This window comes from Melopsittacus undulatus, chromosome 9, assembly GCF_012275295.1.
Source record: "Melopsittacus undulatus isolate bMelUnd1 chromosome 9, bMelUnd1.mat.Z, whole genome shotgun sequence".
Taxonomy (NCBI): Eukaryota; Metazoa; Chordata; class Aves; order Psittaciformes; family Psittaculidae; genus Melopsittacus; species Melopsittacus undulatus.
The window spans coordinates 17,081,021-17,103,209 of record NC_047535.1 but is presented as its reverse complement, the minus strand read 5'-3'; the positions used below and the strand labels follow the sequence as shown (position 1 = coordinate 17,103,209).

General features: G+C 37.8%; 1 protein-coding gene across 4 annotated transcripts in view; it reads right to left on the bottom strand.

Moving 5' to 3' along the window:
* The window catches only part of APBA2 (amyloid beta precursor protein binding family A member 2), a 93,176-nt gene that overhangs the window by 17,331 nt on the left and 53,656 nt on the right, over positions 1-22,189 (bottom strand). For all 4 annotated transcript variants that reach the window (XR_004549958.1, XM_031045980.2, XM_031045981.1 and 1 more), the window contains 4 exons: positions 14,080-14,160; positions 12,904-12,940; positions 8,375-8,520; positions 4,972-5,058 (listed from right to left, as the gene is read on the bottom strand). Coding sequence is in view for 3 of the 4 variants with exons in the window: in XM_031045980.2 (XP_030901840.1) it covers positions 4,972-5,058; positions 8,375-8,520; positions 12,904-12,940; positions 14,080-14,160 (351 nt within the window). In the remaining variant the exon portion in view is untranslated. The remainder of the gene's footprint in view (positions 1-4,971; positions 5,059-8,374; positions 8,521-12,903; positions 12,941-14,079; positions 14,161-22,189) is intronic.

The following is a 22,189-nucleotide window of genomic DNA, read 5'->3' as shown; positions in this document are numbered from 1 at the left end:
TATTTGTAGCCAGAGAAGGACATGTTGTCACTAAACTGGTTTTATTTCAGGTATTACTATTTTATCTTTTGTGTCCAATCTGCAATCATATATTCAACATTATTAATTATTTCTTATATGAAAGAGCAAAGAGGTCCCAGTAGGAAGAACCTTCAAGAACACTAAGGATGAACCTGCAGTAAGCTTTATTATTTCTGTACCCAGCATTAAGTATGAACAAGTTAACAGCAGCCACCAATCTCATTTTCATTAGAAGGCTATATGTAAAATAATGGTACTGTAATAAACTATATATGTGACATCACTACAGTGATAATTTAAAGGATTTTGATACAGTTAAGACTGCAAAGATAGAATTATATACCTGTTTATACCAATGTTTTAGACAATTATTTGTACCTTCATACAGGCTTTACTCAAGATCTTGTATAAGCAACCTGATTTCTCCTTTAAAAATAAATAAAAGCCACAACTTCTTTAAGTTTTATTGATCAAACTGGCTGAGGATGTCTCCTATTTCTCACCCTCTTCTCCACCTAAAAACAGCCACCAAATTATTCCTGAATTGGAATTAAAAAATACTTAATCAATTTGTTCCACTTTACTTTGTGATCTCTATTAGTTTTGAGTCAGTAATTTGCTTTCTGGTGTCTAAAATATCTTTGGTTTTGGCTAAGACTGAGGTTGTGTCTGCTGCTTATGGCATCTGTTTGGATATGTATGTGGAAATTTCTAATGTGAAGAAAGAACAATTGACTGCAGGTTTGTTGTTTGGTTTGGTTTTCTTTATAAGTAAGAAGGCTTGTTTTTTTTCTTTTGCTTGTGGCTCTTGATGTGCACCAGAATATCCCATCAGGCAGCATGAGATCAGTTTTCATCTGAATCATAATAGACGACTGAGATACCCTCCTTGCTGTGTCTGTATTGGCAGGGTTTCCCTTGATACCCAATCTCCCAAAAAAAGATATAATACAGTGTGAGGCAATACACAACTTTCATAATTTATATAAGCAGCAACATCCTTTAGATAAGCAGCTAGGTATTAGTTTGCCATTAGTTGAACAAAACTCTAAGGCCTGAGGAAGAAAGATTTTCTCAAGTCAACGAAAGTAATTAATTTAACAATTTCAGTACAATTTAACTTGACAGAGAGAGAAAAATATAAATACTTATTGTTTCTTAGAACCACTTGCCTTACTGAAGAGAATCACTACCCATAAAATTGTTGTAATCATTCTTCTCAACGTTTAAGTGAAATGTTCTAAGCTTATCCCTGTGAAAAATTATGTTGGTTAAGAGATGGTTTGAGGGGTGTCTCTGAGGGTTGCAGGTGCTCAGGATTAGAGCACTTCTCTCAGAATGGAAAAATCTTTCATAATGGACATCTCAGCAGGATCTTAGCGGTTCTGCAGTGATAACTTTTTCAGTAGCCTGCACTAAGTGTTCTGTAAGGATGTAATTGGACAGGCAATGTACACAAGAGTGAATGGACTGGGAAAATGAATGCACTTAATCTCACCTGCCAAGAAATTTTTTCTGTCCTTATCATCTCACAGAAGTTACACAAAGTTTGTTGGGATATTTTGATGGAGTTTTTGGTTGTTGGTTTTGTGTTGGGTTTTTTTATTATTATTGTTTTGTTTGGGTTTTTTATTGTTTGGTTTTGTTTGTTGTTGTGGTTTGGTTTTCTTAATTACAATTAGGATTAGGAATAAAACACATAATATATAGTGATTGTAAACATGTCTTTACCTTTGACTTTCTTGTGACTTTTTCCTTTCTTGCTCCATATTCCATTCCACTCTATTTTCCATTACTATTATCTCATTTTCACTCTCTCTACTTCTTTGTTACTTTCCCATGAATCCCTCCATCTTGGCTTCTCTAGCCTTTACCACATCCCTTCTCTAGATTCTATCCTTGTTATCTTCATATTTTTCTGTAGAAATTCCTCCTCTTTCAGCCCTTCTCAAAACCTCTGTCCTGTCCAAACTGTCTTCTCCTGTCCAAATTTCCCTTTCTCAATATCTCTTTCATTTCCAAGGAACTCTTTCAGAACCCTGTTTGTTGTCCCTCCTGAAACCCAAAGAACACCTGATGGAGGAAAACCTAAGTACTTTTCCAAGCTTTCAAGTGATGTAGTCCTGTGGGAATGTGAATTACACAACCTGAAGAGTCAGCTGATTTTATGAAACCAGAAGCTCTGCACATGCACTATTGTGACCTCTGTATCTGTCTTTTTCTCTGCTAGTTTCAGTAGCTAAATGCATAAGCAATTTAAAAGTGGCAGGGGTGCCATTTCCTACTGTTGCTGAGGGCAAAGGAATCACCAGAGCTGGCCATGTTCTGATGTAGCAATACACCTTACTGGTGATACTCAGCTTTTCGAACCCTGCTGCACATGCTATTTTATAATATTGAATTGTACATTTTAAATCAGCTGCTATCTTATGTGAGCTATACAACACTACAGATGGATTCAAACATGGATGACAACACTGCAGAAATACGTTTTATGTAATTGATAAAGTCATGAAATAACAGATTGTCTCTGTCAGCTGCCACAGCAGCTGAAATAGACCCATGGTAATTACACCAGTCAGGAAACTTCACTAGCACTGAAAAATATTACTAAGCCAAACATGCAAAAGGATGCCAGCAGCAATGTTAAAAGACATGGGAATAAGTCTTACAGCTCTATGAAACACACTGTAAAAATCAAGCAAAAAAAAACCAAACAAAACAGGGCAAACACCAGAGAGCTTGTTATTATAATACTTTCCAATATTGCTATTGTCATCTAGTGGAACAGCTCATACTAGACAACATCCCTCATGGTGCACTGTTATTTTATAGCACTAGAAATCTTAGAGGAATCAGGAGAATAAGATAACAGTTACTTTGACAAAGTGTTTACCTTCTGCCTCAAAGTCTTTATTTATATTTAAAAGGGTTGGTGTCTAATTGAAACGCTGAATTATCTAAAGAAGGTAAAGAGTGACTTCCACTAAGACTAATCCTTACTCAGCAAAGAGAACTTAGCTATTTACTGCCATAAATTCCAACTATAAGCTGTTCATTTATCAGTAACTGTAGTCATCATTACACTGATAATTATTAGTATTTTATTTTCTATTAATGCAAAAAGTAGTCATAAGCTTTGATAATGTACTCTTTGGATGATCACATCTACCAAGAGGTCAAAAAAAGGCTGAGCCATAAAAACAGTGGTATTGGTTATCATGGATGATTTGTGGATAGCAGATTGTAAACATTGCTGACATTTTAAATGGAATATTCTACTCCTCATCTGGCTCATCTCTTGGGGGTTCTAGTGGCATGTTAAGGACATCTGCTTATGTTAAAAGAAAAATCATCCATTTCCTGAAGATGCTATTGTTGCCCTCATATTGAAAGACAGTAATGCTCTCCTAAATTTCAGGAAGAAGTAGCTCCCTCATGCTTTGCATTGTTAGAAAAGCAAATTAGATGTTAATTAAAAAAAAAATCCTAAATGTAGACTGCTACATTTATCTTTATTGAAGTATCTCCTATAGTTATAGCTCATTTCTTCAGTTAGTCATGATATTTCTGAACTCTGGTCTTATACACCAAGATATTAATTCAATAACCATTTTATCTTTCCATCTTCCAAGTTGTAAAATTATTGAACAGTACTACATCAAGAAACATGCTTGTGAGTCCTCGTCTGCTCTTTATCTCTTTATATTACCAACTATATGGCAATATATCAGAAATAAGTATACTCTTGGGAATTTTTAGCCTGCTTGTAGCTCTTGTATCCATATCATATAATCTAGAAAATATTATGAGATTAAAGCCTTATGTAAGTCATCAGGTGATGTGTGCTACATCTGTGCCATGAACATTCCCCATCAGAAGAAAACACTTGCTTTGACATGATTTACTTTTGACAAATCTGTACTGACTCTTGCTCATCTCCACTCACAAACTGCCTACAAAGGGTCTGTTTGTTTTGGTAGCTTTCTGACAGTTGAACTTACCTATAATCCTTGGTATGTCCCGCTACTAAATAAAAAAGACTAAGTATTACCTTCATCAGGTCTAGAAGAGTATAATTGAAAGAAAAGCATAAGGTCACTCCATTTTCCCAAATACTACAAGATAAATTTTCTGATCTTAACTAAGCACTTTCTAAATGGTTTGTTCTTCAGTGTAACTTCAGGTCTTACCATTTCTCAGGCACTGTTAGCTGCATACAACAGAGATTTTTAGTGAAAACTAAAGCAAAAATATCACTGAAATTGCCCTTGTCAAAGGGAATTCTCATAAGAATGAACATTTAAAGACTTTCTGTAAGTATAATAAATGTCTAAGAGATCCCGTGAGATTTTTATACTAATGAGATCCATGTGTAAGTTATATGTATTTAATTGTAAATTCCTTTACAAAACATTGTACGAAGAGTGCCTCCTCTTTAATATATATATATTCCTAGATGATGAGGCTGATTGTTACTGTGGTCTCCAGACTGTTCTGTAATATGAATAATTAATAATTTACCTTAGGCAAAGAGGATGCTAGCTCAGATGTGATTTATGGAAAAAAGATGGAGGTTAAATGTTAAAAATAGCTTATTCAAGGAAGCAAATTACTTCCCTGTTAAATTGTAAATTTGAGTATTGAAACTGCAGCACACGTGCACTCCTAAAAGACTTTTGAATCTTTTCCTAAATTGAATTATAGATTTCAGCAACATGCAAACATTTCCCAGGACATTAAATGAGCAAAACTAGTATTACTATCTTGGCAAATGGCAAGTGTTACAACAACAGCAGATCTAACGTGGCTATATTCTTGCAACAGTGAATTTATCCAAATGTAGTAAATTTCCACATTAATAGTATAAGAGCCCAGTGTTTTCCACATTAACAGTATAAGAGCCCAGTGTAACCCAACATTATTCTTGAAGAGTTAATCATAACTTACCTGTGTGTCTGCATTTAAAACTTTGATTCTCTGTGTGGAGATGAACAGATCCACTTCAGTCAAGGCCTGAGAATCTCCCTCTGAAGTCTAAAAAACAGATGCTTTGTTACAAGGGAAATTTTAATTCCCCTTTAGAATGACGAATTCACTGGTCACTTCAAGCATAACATGATGCAGGACAAGCACACTGTTACTGCTACAGACAGCTATTCAAAGGTGTTTCTAAATACATGCAAAGAACGCATGTAAAAAGCGTACTAATTTTGTGGAGCCTGTGGGACTGACAGCTCAAGTACTAATATTTCTATTTTTAGCCAGAACAGGAAGAAGAGCATGGCTGTTTCTTCCCCACTGTCTCACTGATGCAGTCAGTACTTGAAGTGCTGGAATTCAGATAGTAGAACTCAGAAAGTGACTTAGTCCGCATCAGCTGCTTAGCCCTGGCCATCTTCCGTGAGCTCACCAAAAGCAGTGCAAACTGGTGCTCAGTTCTGTGATGGGGTTTAGGGCTTTATAGATGTTAAGCTTTTTCCTAGAAAGCAAAGAACTGAGCACTGAACTAGTATTTCTCTCAAATCACAGAAAGCCATCAGCTGAGTTTTAGACGTCAGCTTCTGAGCACTGCTTGCTAGGGAAACAGCTCCATACCCCATAAGAAAACACGGTCACAGAGTAAGCAGGGTTACAGTGTAATGCCACACCCTTTCCTAAGTGTGAGTCCTGGCTCTGCTTATGTGAGAAAACAGAAGAAAGTGGCAAAGCAGCTGCTACCTCACCCTGAAGCATCATCCAAGTGCTTACCTAATAGTCTTGAGTTCCAGCAGGAACCTCTAGGTTCCTCTAGGCTATTTGTCCCCAGTGTGCTACTGCAACTGGTATTTGGCAGCAGCTGTGCTAACACTCTCAGAATGAAATTATCACAGACTGTATCACCTGTGCTAAAGGCAGGCACCAGTCTCCAGGTCAGAGACTGGTTCTTTGGTGAAACTGTGCAAGGAAGAATGATGTATTTGCTGCTCTTTTCTGTAGTTATAAAGGCTTAGCTGTGCCTGTTATTCATTCAGATTAATTTAATCTGAATTAAATCTCATCCAGCAAAATACAAAACAAGCACACACTTTGGCAGAGATTACTTGGATTGATTTCATCCAAGACCATCACAAAGAGCAAGATTCATTTTAGTCCTAATTTTGTCACCCATATTTAGTTAACTGAAGTATAGTTTTTAGAGGAGTAAAATGTCTTCTGTGTGAATTCTTTCAGCTACTATGTGGTAAATGTATTTTATTTGTTTTTAAATATCAATAATAATTTCATAAATATACAGTAAGTCACAGGCACAAAAAAATGCATCTCACTGCTTTGGTTAGTAAAATAAAAATAAGCAATACATTAAGAAAAATCTCCCAGATAACACTGGCTATCTATTTGAACTAAACAAATCACAGGTGTTAAACAGAAGAAGAGCAGCAGAAAGGCAATCCAGCAAATGAACAATGAAGAAAATGAGTTCATTTTATTCCATCCACTGTTTTACTACTTAATGAAGAAGAAACCAAAATGAGGGTCCTTTATGAGGACCCACAGTGACACAGCACTCAAGTGAAAACGCACAGGAGAACACGTACAACAAAAATGTAAGCAAATATTAGCATTCAAGAAAAACAGTTTACACACCGCTTTTTTCTTGATTTTAGCCGCCTTTTGCATCCTCTGAGGAGTAGCATAAGAAAAAAAAAGAATGCAGACTCATGTACACACAGAGAAAAGACAGGGTGGCAAGTCGGGGAGACTTTTGCCTATGAATCCAGACTGTTAAAAATTTGGGGGTAGTAGGAGAAGAATGTGCAAGACAGAAAGCTGTGTTTATACCTTACACAGCTGTCAAGCATAACTGGGTTTAATGACATTACACGTGTTTTCAATTGATTACAAAAGACTTGGTACCAAAGAGTGTTATCTGTTAACAGCTGCCTGTAACATTTGTCCTGCTAAATGTACAGCAGTCTAAAATGACAGTACATGCACTATTTTAAACATAAGGTGTTCTATTTATATCAGTCACATGTCTACACATAATTGATAAACAAAAAAAATAGCCAAGTATCTCTGACAGGATTACTATTAATTAATACATGAAATAGTTTTAGGGAGTTAATTGCAATCAACAATTACTGTTTTAGATATCGCATTAGGCTAAATAGAAATTCTAAGGTGTGTAAAGTTGAATGAACTGGACCTTTCTTGCCTTCCGTTTGTTTCTGAATGCCAAATCAAACATCAGTCTCTTGCTAAGTAAATGATTTTCCCAATCTAGTTTCCTTCAAAAACATGTACTGACAAAGCCTGTAATTTTTCTATTAGCATTTAAATCTACCTCTTTTTAACCACATGTGTATTCAGTCCTCAACATAAGAACATGGAGCTGTTAGAGCAAGTCTAGAGGAGGGCCATGAGGATGATAAGGGGCTGGAGCACCTCCAGTACGAAGACAGGCTAAGAAAGTTCTGTCTGGAGAAGACCTCTTAGCAGCTTCCCGTATCTGAAGGGGGCCTAAAAGGATACTGGAGAGGGACTCTTCATTAGGGATTGTAGTGACAGGACAAGAGGTAATGGGTTCAAACTAAACCAGGAGAAGTTCGAGTTGGATATAAGGAAGAAATTCTTTACTGTGAGGGTGGTGAGGCACTGGAACAGGTTGCCCAAAGAAGTGGTAAATGCTCCATCCCTGGCAGTGTTCAAGGTCAGATTGGACCTTGGGCAACACGGTCTAGTGCAAGGCATCCATGGAAGGGGGACTGGAACTAAGATTATATGAAGGTCCTTTCCAACCCAAACCATTCTATGTTTATGATTCTATAAGGAATCCCCCAGAATTGTGAAAGAAAAAAGCTCTTTCTTGGATTATTAACCAGAAAAGGCATTTTTTAAAACAGCTGTATGATACAGTCTATGCTACAGTATTTACACAGAAATTGTTCACTATAAATAACACCAAATACAAATACAATATTAATGAATCTTCTTGTCCTAAAAAAGTAATAATTCAATATACTGAGAGTAATCTTCACAATCTGTAGTAAAACGACAGTCAAACAAATACCCTGTGCTTTGCCATTGGAGTATTTCCTAACTGTAATCTGCCATTTGTCTTAAATTCTTCAAACAGCTTCCAAACAATTTTGAATGAACTATGGAATAATTTATATTTTGTTCCTCAGAAATGCTGTATGTATTTTCATCAGAAGCACTGAGCACTGGAAACTAATGGTATTTACAGTACTATATCCATACCCATGTAAGTGCATTCCAGAATAGACTTGAAGCTGCAGATCCTTGCGCTGGTTAGAGATCAACTGCCAAAAGACCGGAGAGTATTCTACAAACCACAGAAATACCCTACCTTAACACGGCTCACTGCCTCTTGAGCCTGCATCATCCTTATGTTTTTGGAAGGGTTGCGCTCAGAGAGCAGCTGTGTAGAGCCCAGGTAATTGGCTGCAAAGATGATTCCATCAATGAGGTCTTCAGGTTCACAAGGTCCTGGAACTGACAGGAGACACTTACAGTTACTGCCTTGCAAAAGACAGTAGAGAGATAAGAAATTGAATAAAGGACATTGAGGCTTGAAAAACCTTTTTAATACCCTTTCTAATATTAAACAGGTGAAGAAATCCAGTGTAAAATAAACAATATTTTTCCCTATAATTATTTAAAAAAAACCCAAAATTTGCTATCTGAACACACGGTATTTAAAACCTTGCACAATGGTTTGACTGTGAAATTCTAGAGGGAAATCACTGGAAATTTTTTCCTCTGCTGCACCAATTGAAATAATTTGCAAGTTTCAGAAATGCTTTTATGGTAACTTTTACTATTCCTAGGTATGACTTAGCATGAGCCAGATACATTTGTGTTTCCACATTTTTTGAGATATTTGTGGAAGTACACAGTCTCCAAATATTGTCTCTGATAAAAGTACTGATGACCAATGGGCACAAAGGTGTACTTTGTTTCAGCAAATGTCTGCCATGAAACTTCACAGTAAAGATAGTTCAGGAAACAAGAACAGTAGGCATTTTGCTACTGTTAAGGCATGTGTAAGGCCTGAATTGAGAGACTGATAGAAAAATATAGGTCCTAGGCTGATGTAGATTGTATAAAGTGAGAGCTGGAGAAACGGCTTCAGTTCAGAAGTTCAATAAAATGTTTACAGTCTAAGTAATGGCATCTGCACAACAGATCATAGAGCCTTTTCCTCTGAAAGCAGGGGAGTTACAGAATGCACCTGGAAAGAGTTTGAAAAATTTCATGTTAAAAAGGAAAGGGAAACAGTGGAACTTAAAAACAACTTGATATTTTTCAGATTTTAGCCTTTGTTCAGCAAAATACCTTTGCACACACTTAGTATTAACTACATAGTGACTTTGGTGAGACAGGCAAAACTGCGATTGTTGGTACAAATCCCAGTAGAGTCATTACTACATCAAGCAAAAACCAAAATTCCAAGAGTCTGCAGGATCTAGTAACAAGAAAAGTTCTGCTAGCTCTTTAAAACACACCAGTCCCTTAGCATACTACTTTTCCATCCAAAAAAACTCTGGCTGAACTCAGAAAAGCTGTTTTTCTATTCAATTATTTACAGAACTGTCAAATTTGACCACTTCTGGTTATACCGGTGCATTGTACATCTTTGAGCAAGACTTTTTTTTTTATTTCTAAGTCATTGATAGGCTATGTCAAAGGCACTTTCAAAGACATGTTCATATCCATGAAATGGTAATCACCACCATATCTTAGGAGTCTATGAAATTAATGAGTGTTAGAAAGGAAGCAACAAATTCTTTTCATGTCTGGGCTGTTTGGTGACAGCAATGGCGTTTTTAACTAATTTGTCTGGAAAACTTCTTGAACATGGAAGTAACCTATGTTTTACACAATTTTATAATCCTAATTTTATTTATTTAGATTCTTTAAAGATTGGGGGTTTTTGATTTGGTATAGTTTCATCTCTTCATAGCATTAGAAAGGGATTTTTTGCAGAATCATTATGCTAGCAACAAAATCTGCAGCATCATGTATGAAAAAAACTGCATGTATACAATGCTTATAGCAACAGCTATACAGAAAAAAAAAGCATTTCTAACATACGTTTTCCCATCATGAAGGCAACATAAGCAATTGTCAGTAAAATAAGACATCTGTTGGAAGGATGGAATGGTATTGAAAATTGCCAGGGTCAAATTGGGTTACCCAAGTGTTTTCTTCCCTTACTTCTGACTGCTTTAAATAATATAAAAATGCAGACTTGGCTGAGGTCCCAGCTCATCAGAGCACTTAAGGATGCCCTTGACTGCAAGCATGTGTAAGGCTTAGTAATGAGGAAGGGAAGAAGAAAGAAATAGGTTTGAAACTTGAAGATTAGTCTGATGTGAGCAAAGACTGAATTTTCGTGTTGAATATTGATTCTTAAACATTAGATACCTATTTCTGAAATAAATATAACTGCAAATGCCTGCACTGTCTTATCAATGTTGTAGAGATTGCTTGATTTTCTGCTGATCTGTAATGCAACAAGTATAAACATATTTCTAGACTAAGTAGACTAGGTCTAAACATTTTTAAATTAACTTGGCTTTTGCATTCATCAAATAAGAAAGAGAATATTAGTTGAATAATTCAGAAAAACTGAATTTAATAATCTGTTAGGAACATATTTTTATATTTATCTAAAGTTATGCATAAACCAAGGATTCAGACAATATTTAGAGACTGCACTCAGAGCACAGAAGCCATTTCAACTTTCTGCTGAGAACCATCATACTCCATGAAGTGATGAGACCTTAGGGTGTGTGGCACTGCAGCAGATTTTGCATAAGGAGTAAATGGACACAGGGCATATCTCACCTTGCAGAACGGCTATCTACAAGTTCCATATTTTGGCCCATTTCTTTACTTCATCATGGTTGTTACTGTACAAGGGAATCAGATTTATGGTGATAGGACAAATACAGAAAGCAAAAAAGTCAGAACCCCTGAACATGGAACTGATTACCACTACAAGCATGTAATGCTACTACTACTGAAACAATTCTAATGGCAAAAGATTTCCAGTATTTTTGGGGCCTGTTATTTAAGTAGTTCTTACATTCACATGGCATATAAAAAATATTATGTATCAATAGAGATATAGATATAGGTACTGTAGATAAGGAGTCATGCTGAAAATTAAGTGCCTGAACAGCTGAATATGACTATATCCAGAATATGGTTGTGGTATCACTGTCAAACCTCAGGGGAGAACAGGGACTGTTAGCTGGCAGAATCTTTTCTTATGTGCAATAGGGCCCTGTTCCTTTTGGGACTCTACATACAAATGAATACTAGAACTCTTACTTTTGCTTTGAATTCAGAGAGCAGTCATGTTAGCTATCATAAGCTCCTAGTGAGCTACATATTATTTGTATTACTGCCATATAATACCTGCAATAGAAAAAGCTTAATAGTTCACTTATCCACACATAATGTGCAACTGATATAAAAAATCAGAGAAAACAAAACAATAGAACCTAATAAAGAAAAAGTTTTACGCTATCTAAAAGAGTATACTGACCCCTTCCAAACAGAGCAGTGAGATGACTGGTGAAGAAAGAAAAAGACATAACTTTTTTATCTCAATAAAATTAAAATGTGCAGTTTTATCTGCAAGCCCTGTGAGGGGTGAAATTTCTAGTCTGTCTTAGAGCTCTACTCATGTTGGCCTCCCTTTATAGTTGCACATTATAGAATCAGTAGATGAGTATTACGAAGTATCACTTGCTTTCTTGTCTCCAGCACCTTTGGGGAATGCCTTTAATTTACCTCTACTTAGGGCCTGTTATCCAGTACCATGCCACGTGTCACATGCGATTTTCTTCAGATGCCAGTCTGTGTCGAAAGAGCAACCTCTGAACTTCCCGTTTGCTCTAGCTCTTCAAGGAAATTACTAAAAATAGAAGTTGCTAGTCAAGCTGAAAAGCTGACTAGTCAAGAAGTTGCTACTCAAGCTGATGAGATCAGGGAATAGAAGAAAAATGTGTTGGACATTGCAATGTTAATCTAAATTGCAGTATGTTTTCCCTGAGTTAAGAATGGCAATTAGAAATTAAGTTTTTAACTTTCATTTACAGTTTCCATTGTGTGGAAGAGTGTGTTCATGGCAGATATAAGGGGTCTTATCCTTGGAAGTTTCCTACTTTTCTCATGTTACAGTGTTAGACATTTCTTTTGCAGGAAGATTTTTGCCCAGAGTTCTTCAGCTGTCTCTGAGTCAGGGAACGATAATGTTTTCAGTATAATCCCATTTTATCTCTGTCCACCATTTTGTGTTAATAACAACTTACTTTTCTCCAAACAGAAAATACCTAACAGCAATGCACAGGAGACTGAAGAAAAACATGGAAGCATGGCTTTCCTAAGCAGATGATTAGATTACCCTGTTTTTCATCAGATCAGCAGAATCTTTCATTTGTACCACCGAGATTCCCAGAGTGCCATAACAGGCATCACATCAAAGTGATCCAGAAGCTGCTCTGAACAGTGAAATGACTCCTTCCTCTGCACAGAACCATAAAGAACAGGGTGCTCTTAATATGTCCATAAATCTCCACCCTGCTGGGGCCCACTCTTACTGCCTTTTTAATCCCCCTTCCAGATCTGTACTTGTCTCCGTCTTCATCTTAACTATTTGAAAGCTCTACTTGCTCTTCCTTTTCATCACCACCAGACTCCCATTGCCAGAGGGGGGATGAAAATGTTAAAGACTTCAATACTTTAACTTTTCAGCTGTATTCTATTGGGTTTGACTGGTTTTTAGAACTGTGAACTTTGAAATATATGAAAATATTTGCTTCCATTTTATCCTACTTGAACTATGGGTGATATAAAACTTACCATCAACAAAACTTGGAAATGAAGACACTTTCTTTGTCTGTTGAGAAATAAAAATGGTATAGCTGTAACAAAATTTTCACAAACTGAAGTGGATTCATCTACATTTGAAGGGCTGAGCTTTGTTTCAAAAAAATAAAATTTCTGTGTGTAGCTTCTGCATAGCCACTATTTAGGAAAGTGAAACACATTGCATCACAGTAATTACATAGTTACATAGTGCCATTTACCTGGAATCTCAAAGCATTTTAAGCAGATCACAGCACACAAGAAAATAAGGGAGGGTGGGGAAAAGACCATGAAAATTACCTAGGAAGTTGGCTGTGAAATGAGCAATACAAACCAGCTATTTCCAGTCCAATGGTTTGTTCACTAGATCACATGGCCTATTAATGATAACCCCAATTAAGAACATTTAACAGTATTTTACAAAGCAAGGTTGTGGGTAAGTGAATGAAAAGAACCTGATTGCACAGTACACTGCATTACACTTAAATCTCAGCAGATGCCACAAAAGGGCTTGTTTTATGTTACTGTCTCTGTTCTCAATAAACATGACATCCTTACAGCTCATCTTTTGCCAGCCTCCTCAGGCATTCCTATTTCCAGGAAAGAGGCTGATTTCTCCATTATGGAAAAAGGTTTTAGAAATGTGCCTCTTTGTTACTGTAACAGGCTATACGCTAAGTATGTTACATGTTTTTGAGATAACAGACTTCTGCTTTTTAGTCTGAATTTAATTTCATTGTGTCTAGCCTCAAGCATAACCTCATTCTGCATTCTTAGATGTCGTCTTTGCTCCAGTCTTCAGTGACAAGAGCATGTCTGCATGTCACTGTGTTTTTTTTCACAGCAGAAACCAGTTTCTTTCTGATGCTACTTTTGCTCTCCAATAATCCACAAAAATAATTTCTGAGGTGTTCTCCCTAATCTGTATATCAGCAGAAAATCTTAGGCTTCTGCTTATGCTATGAACACTCATAAAATTTATGTGGCAACATCAAATCCATGGGTATAGTTCAAAGACTTTCTGGAATATACAGACATGGTATTTATTGTCAGTTCAGGAAAAGAAACAGAGCCTAAGTATGCATATGTCTGTGTGTGAGGGAGAAAGCTGACAATGCTGTGCCTGTTGTCAGCACAAAGACAAGCAGCAGAACAGCCCAAGGTACCTACCTCAGGTGTGTTATTATTGTCAACTGGTCCATTGAGGTCTGAACGCTGTTGCTTCCTTGGCTGCTCTAAACCATTGCACATCTGTAAGAAAAAAGAGAAAGGATTTCAAATCCTTTTTCTTCTAAAAAGCTTCAAAACAAAGTAGAGATTTCAGTGGAAGTCAATGGTGCAAAGATAGTCAGAAATTTTTCACCAGATTAAATTACATTCATAAAATTTTAATAAAATTTGTAAAACATTATCATATGAAGCTGTATTTAGCACATTCTCATTATTTTACAAGTTGTCTTGAAGCTTCATATTAAAATGTTGAGCTGTTTAATTGAGAAAAGATTTATTTTGATGTAAATAATAAGACATTTCAGTTATCACTAAGCAGCAGTTAACGCTACTGATTTAAACTGATTTTATTTCAATGCAAATTATTCACATGAAATTAAGCCAAATGCTGGCATGTTCAAATTGTTCAGAAACCAAAGTCAGAATTTTTAATTGTATTAATTCTCAGTACTGGACAAAATCACAATAGTGCTAATGGCTTTCTCTGATCCAGCACTGAGTGTAGGATCCTGTGTTCATGAGAGACATAGAATCATAGAATCATTTAGGTTGGAAAAGACTTTTAAGATCATGAAGTCCAACCTTTACCCTAGGACTGCCAAGTCCAGCAGTAAAGTATATCATTAAGGACCTTGTCTACATGGTTTTTGAGTACATCCAGGGATGGTGACTCCACCACTGCCCTGGCCAGCCTGTTCCAATGCCAGAACGCTCTTTTGGTGAAGAAATGTTTTTCTAGTATCCAGTCTAAACCTCTCCTGGCACAGCCTGAAGTCCTTACCTCTTGTGCTATCCCTTGTTGCTTGGAAGAAGAGACCAACCCCCACCTCACTACAACCTCATGGCATCTCCTTCCTTTTGGGCCAAGCAAATCTACAGAATGCTGGCAGCACAGCTTCAGGCTTCTGAAGAACTATGAGGGACAATACCTTACACAAGGAAAATACTACATCTTTAAACTACAGAACACTTCTTCTATTAAGTTCAATATTCTCAGGAGTGGAATTTCTTCTCCAGACCTGACACAAGTCACAGAACAGCAGCACCCAGCACAGGGAGCACCCATGTCCCATACACACCAAAAAACGAGAAGTTTTCATGACTCAGAGGTTTTAGTGTTAGAAATCTGGAAAAATAAGGTGATTACTGGAACAAGTTCTTATGGTTTAGGATATTTCACTTTCCTTTTGTCTCAGCTTCCCTATTACGTATAAAAAAGAATGCCTAAATGCCAGTGTCACAAGTAAGAACTCGCATCAACAGTTGTGCAGATGGAAAACACTAAGCCAGGGCTGTGTCAAAGGGTCAGCCTGAAAACTACGTGTGAACATAGCTCCCTGTCTTTTGTCTCTCAAATGCAGTATGTAGCTGCAATCAAACAAAGTCTCCATGTTCATCACTAGGCAAAAAATTCCCTATGAGTAATATTTAGCCAGCTGAACAAAATGTGTTAATGAAGCAGGCATGTTAGAGCTATTAGCTCAGTAAGCCATTAGGTTACTTTCAGGTAAGACAACATACATAAAGCAAGGATTTTAGGAAATAAAAGACTACATGAAAGACACATAGAGGACAAAGACTTGGGAACCCACTGACTAGTGCCCTGTCTACATGGCTGTACTAGACAAGCAGTTTACCATAGTCTGCTTATAAATGCTATTCTGTTTGAGACAAGACAAATCTCATTCTATTCCAAGGCTAAACTAATTTGGAGCAGTATTTTTGTTTTAAATGTTGTAATAGCTAGAAAAAGCACATTTAAGGTATTATAAATACTTTATATGCTGACTTACAGTCTAGAATAGGATCTAAAGCTAAACCAGAAGTCTGGAATTGACTACACACTAAAACAGAGGTACAGCTATATTAAAAGTCTCTTATTGTAGGATAAGAATCTGAGGAGAGGTTCTGCAAAGGAAAGATGTAAAAATTTTAAAATATTAAAGTAATAGCATTATTAATACTTTTGCCACTGAGCAAATATAGAGACAGTGTCCAACGTCATATGAAGGAATGTAAGGCACCAGAAAATGCCACCTTTAGGCTGAGAGGAAATTCAGACTACTTATTTAAGGTCATTAAAGCATCTGTGCACATCTTTCAGAAGTCAGCCTGCGGGTCCCGCCCCAGCTGGCCTGATCCTGATGGCTGATTGCTGCCTTGGGGTCACCTGTGCCTCATTGTGCAACTCTCAGCCATAGCCTTTATAACCACTCCTTCCTACAACACACCGCCCCTGTGAGTTGGTGGTAAAGGTTGAGTGCTGCTGGTTCTTAACTCTCTTAGCTGTGTGACCAGAAGGTCAAAGGAGGTGATCCTGCCCCTCTACTCTGCTCTTGTGCAATCCTACTTAGAGTACTGTGTGCGGTTCTGGTGTCCTCAACATAAAAAGGACATGGTACTGTTAGAACAAGTCCAGAGGAGAGCCACAAGGATGATCAGGGGACTGGAGCACCTCCCCTATGAAGACAGGCTGAGAAAGTTGGGGCTGTTCAGCCTGGAGAAGAGAAGGCTGCATGGAGACCTCATAGCAGCCTTCCAGTATCTGAAGGGGGCCTGCAGGGATGCTGGTGAGGGACTATTCATTAGGGACTGTAGTGACAGGACAAGGGGTAACGGGTTGAAACTTAAACAGCAGAGGTTTAGACTGGATATAAGGAAGAAATTCTTTACTGTGAGGGTGGTGAGATACTGGAATGGGTTGCCCAGGGGGGTTGTGAATGCTCCATCCCTGGCAGTGTTCAAGACCAGGTTGGATGAAGCCTTGGGTGATAGGGTTTAGTGTGAGGTGTCCCTGCCCATGGCAGGGGGGTTGGAACTAGATGATCTTAAGGTCCTTTCCAACTCTAACTGTTCTATGATTTTACTCCAGGGTAAGCTGTTGAGCTTTTCAGTCAAAAGCTCATCTCAGCAAGGTAGCTCTCCTCAAAGGTGCTACTTGTCATCCCAAATTCTGTGCTGGTGCTCAGCTCTGATGAAGCACTTTCCTCCTGGAGAACGATCTGCTGGAAAACAGCAGGTTAGCCACTTTTTTGAATTATCTGGAAGTATAATTTGTCTGAGAGAGACATGGAAGATAAGCTTTTTTTCAGAACTGTTAATCCTTTTGGTAAAGAGTTGGTAAGCAAGCACTGAATGCAGCTCAGAGGTGTGGTAAGGCTTTATTACTATGCATAACATTTGAATAATGAGGCTTACGACCCATACTTGCCAATCTCTCTACTAGCAATGTTATTCAAATATTATCAAATAATGTGCTGGCTTAGTAGTTCGAAAGTCATCTTGAAGCCTACTAAGCTTCTTGGAAAAGAGGTATTTTGTGCTAAGTAGACTAGATTATTAAGTTACCTGTTACACAAGTAAACCAAAAAACCTGCTTGACCTTTCACTCAGGTTTGTTGTCTCTCTCTAGAACACAGATAAAACAGATGACTATTGTTGAGTTCATCAGTGTCAGTTAAGGACAAAACCTCCAGTTTCTAGTTTCAACTTCTGTTATCCTCTGTTGGTTTCTGAAGACAGTTTATTGTGTGGTCATGTGTCCTCCTGGTTGTTCAACACAGCTAAGTTTATAGAAACACATCAAGGTGCATCCAAGACATCTTTTTGAATCAAGAGATGATAACAAGTCTATTATGGTGGTACTATTCCTATTAAACTACGTGACTGAAATAACTTCTGTTGATGCTGGTGATGTGTAGTGGGAATAGTTTTATGTACGCTTACTGAGCTGCTGCGTTAGTTATTGTAACATCAGTAACATGTTGTTGACAGTAGGAGTAATTTCACTCAGCAAGATGCGCTCACAAAGATAGAATATCAATGAGGCAGTTCTGGACTAGCTGAAGGATTTCTGATTTTGATCACAGAAAAAAAAGGCCAGACTTCACACTCTGTTCCCTCCAAAGATTCCATTAGTTATGTGCTAATTTAGAGTCGCTGCTAGAATGTGTCAGAAGTGAACAGGAAAATATTTTTACAAAGAAGTAGCTCCAAGTAAGCAAGTCAAACTAGAGCAAAGAACTGGTGTTATGAAGAGAAGTATTAAAAGTTCAGAGATCTAAGCATTCCACAAAAGATTTTAAGTACAGTATCTAATTTCAATAAACATTAAAACAATTGCCAATGTACCTTTATAATCTTATAGAACTAAGGGTTTGGGTTTGTTGTGTTTTTTTGTCCTTGCATATATTTCAAATTGGGAACCAGCCATAATAAGTTTTTTGAGAAATGGCTGTGCTGAATGGTGTGGTTTTATGTGGATGTAATCTGAAGTGCATGCTGCCTTCTGCTTTAAACTTCCCGGAGAAGATTCTCTCTATTGCACTGACAGGCAAGAGACATTGATTTTGCTGTCTCCTAGTGTCAGGCATTTATTTGATAAAAAACCATGACTCTGCCAATTAGCACAGAGAAACTGGTTTTGTCTGAGAATGTGAAGGTTTGGGCTGTTCAGCACTTCTCAGTAAGTACTTACACTTGCAAAGTTTGGGAACTGTCACTCAGTAACAGCCTTTTAGTACTTCTGCCCCACAGCTGCCCAGAACACATGGGAGAATGCAGAGAGCTTTAATAATACTCTTTCTTTACACTCGTGTTTTCCACAAATTCCATCAAATGCATCCCATAATATTCAGACTGAATTCCAGTAAGACATTCCTAAGGTACGCTTTTTTTTAAATGGCTATCACCTTGACTGCTTCAGACTGTCCTAAGGCTGAGATCTTTTGGGGACAAAAGATTCCTGGATTTGGGCTCTTTACAGCAGAAGAGCACTATGCCTGTGCCAAGAGAAGGGTGTAAACCTCAAATATTTTTGCCAATACTGAGCTCTACAAATACAGGTAAAGAAAACACAGTGGCTGCACTGATTTGTGCAAAGTTGCTGGTGAACAGAGAAGAAAAAGACTGTAATATTTTCTTTCACAAATTTGTTAGTGGCATTTTACCTGTCTCTGAATGACCTTGTTGAAAAGTGTAAGGGAAAAAGTGTCTATATGAATGCTGTGAAATGAGACTAATACCACACAAGCTCATGGGGTACCTACCAGGGAAGTCTGCATGAGCATATTTGGTAAAGTTCTCAAATGTATAAACTAGGAACTGAATTGAAAACTGAGAGCAATAGGATTCATGTGTCACAGGCATTAAAAAGCAGACATCCCTCTACGGTCCTTATTAATGGTGATAATGGCAAATCCCTCTTTCTTCTAAAGGGTATAAGTGAAGGTAGGGTGTTGGTGCTGTTAAACTTTACCTTTTATTGCTGGTAAATAGATCTGTTTCAATAGGATAGAAGACAATATGCATACTCAGGAGTCTGCAATCTGAAATCTAAGTAGATGAGACATGAAGAACAAAGGACTGATTAGATGGTCAGTGCTCAATTGTTGAGTCCCATAATCATCTTCAGTCCCTACTTATCAAAAGTAGCACTCAGGCCATGCCAGTATTTCACAAAAGCATGATGCCAGCTGGGATGAAAAGTGTGAACTACCACATATGAGGTTGCAGAGAGGAGTAACTACTTAATTATCTATTCCAGTAGTGAAAAGCCATCTTCCATTGGTATTATTTCAGCTGCTGTCCAACATTTTGCTAACGTTTTTTTTGACTGCTTCTACCATTCTTTTAATTAGGCTACCTGACTCTAAGAGTTAGCATTAACTTAATAAAGTAAGAGGCAATGCCATAATTCTTTGCAGGTACTTTATGGGTGCAGTAGGAGAAACTAGAGTTCCAAATGCTGTCAGCCAGCAGTGAGTTGGGCCTGGGACTGCCTGACACCATACTACTTTGTGTGGAAAGGAAGCAGGACAGGATACATTGCAGTGAACAGAGCTGGAGACAAGGTTTTTCTGGTTCAAGCTTGGTTTAGACCAAACCCTTGTTTCCATTTTGAGCAGTACACTCATCTGCAACAGGGAAGTACTTGCATTTTTCACTCAGTAAACTTGTTCCCAGGTTGATTGCTAGTTAAATCAACAATGTTCTAGATAAACTTGAAGCTGTGAAAATGTAACAGAATTCCAAAAAGAAAAAAGACTTCAAGTCAACAGTAACTACTTTTGCACAGGAATACCACATCAATTTTAAATTTCTGGTCCTACTGTATGCTATCATTGGTTGAATGAGCCATCCGGTTCCTCTTCTTCCTTACTCTACCCAAAGATATACCTAAGTCGCTTAATTCTTTGCAATAAAAAATGTGACAGTTCAGTGGATTTGCATCAATAGGTTGTTTGATTTCTCTTCATGAAGCTGAAACATATAAAATGAAGCCATTTTTTGCTTATAATTTCATGTGTCAGATAAATTAACAATTGGCTCAGTCTGAGATGACTAAGATGTCAAACGGGGATGGGGGAAACTCTTGGCTGGAGAAAGTTGTTAATTTTGAGTTTATAGAATTGTTAGGGTCAGAAAGGACCTTAAGATCATCTAGTTCCAACCCCCCTGCCATGGGCAGGGACACCTCACACTAAACCATATCACCCAAGGCTCTGTCCAGCCTGGTCTTGAACACCTCCAGGGATGGAGTATTCACAACCCCCCTGGGCAACCCATTCCCATGCCTCACCACCCTCACAGTAAAGAATTTCTTCCTTAGATCCAATCTAGACCTCTGCTGTTTAAGTTTTAACCTGTTACCCCTTGACCTATCACTACAGTCCCTAATGAATAGTCTCTCCCCAGCATCCCTATAGGCCCCCTTCAGATACTGGAAGGCTGCCATAAGGTCTCCATGCAGCCTTCTCTTCTCCAGGCTGAACAGCCCCAACTTTCTCAGCCTGTCTTCATAGGGGAGGTGCTCCAGTCCCCTGATCATCCTCGTGGCCCTCCTCTGGACTTGTTCTAACAGTACCATGTCCTTTTTATGTTGAGGGCATCAGAACTGCACACAATACTCTAAGTGAGGTCTCACGGGAGCAGAGTAGAGGGGCAGGATCACCTCCTTTGACCTACTGGTCACTCTCCTTTTGATGCAGCCCAGAATACATTTGGCTTTGTGGGCTGCAAGATTGTTAGGTCTTTCTTAGAAGTGACTACTGTTCTCTGGTAATTAATTGCTGAAAGCAAACCTAGCAACCAGAACCTTTAAGATAGTGTTTGTCTACTGGTTATTTAACATTTGGCATGCAAGATGATTGCTAGCATTTATCATGGGCTAATAATTAATAACTGTATTTTTACAGATATGTAAAAATGTATTGTGTACCAATTACTGTTAACTAACTTGAAATCTTATGCAGCAGTATTACCAACTATGGGAGGCAGGAAAGAAGGAGAGAAGCAGGAGTAAGAAAAAAAACCTAAGGACAGCACAATATGTGCACAGACCCGCTAACTGCACATTCCTGTTTGCTTATTGTTTACAAAAACTGATATACACAGATAGCATCTTGGTTTAACTTCAAAGCATTTCAATCTACATTTACTTAGAGAACTGGGGCAAAAAATTGTTCCATATTCAATATGTATGATTCTGTGCCATTGCTGTCACCATGATGGTTTGTACTGTGTGATACACACTTACAATAACTGCAGTCTTCTACCAAGATGAAAAAACCCAGGATCTCCCAAGTAAATAGTCTGCAAATTATGCTTGGCAAGTCTACTGAGAGTGGCCTTGGATTTTTCTCCTTTCACTACGCAAGAACTTTATTTAAAATAATGACTCTCAGTTTCACACATGAGACACAGATTCATTTAGACAGTACCCTAATTGTATCCACCCCTTACATATTTTATAGTACATATTAAAAGAACTGAATGTCCCAGAAGAAAATCCTCTGTGCTTTATGTAAATTCTTCAAGGTCCAATCTCTATGCTAAAGAAGGTCCAGCCACACCTTGTGTTAAGGATGTGTAAGAACCTGTACAAAATTCACTTTGGCAGAAATGCATACTGTGTTCCTGTTCTAACCCCCTCACAATGAGCCTGATTTTTATATAAAGTGGAGGATGATAAGCAACCTGCAGTGGGTGACCGGAACACAGCAAGACCAGTTAAATTCAAATAATGCTTGCCAAAGATTACTTAACTTGC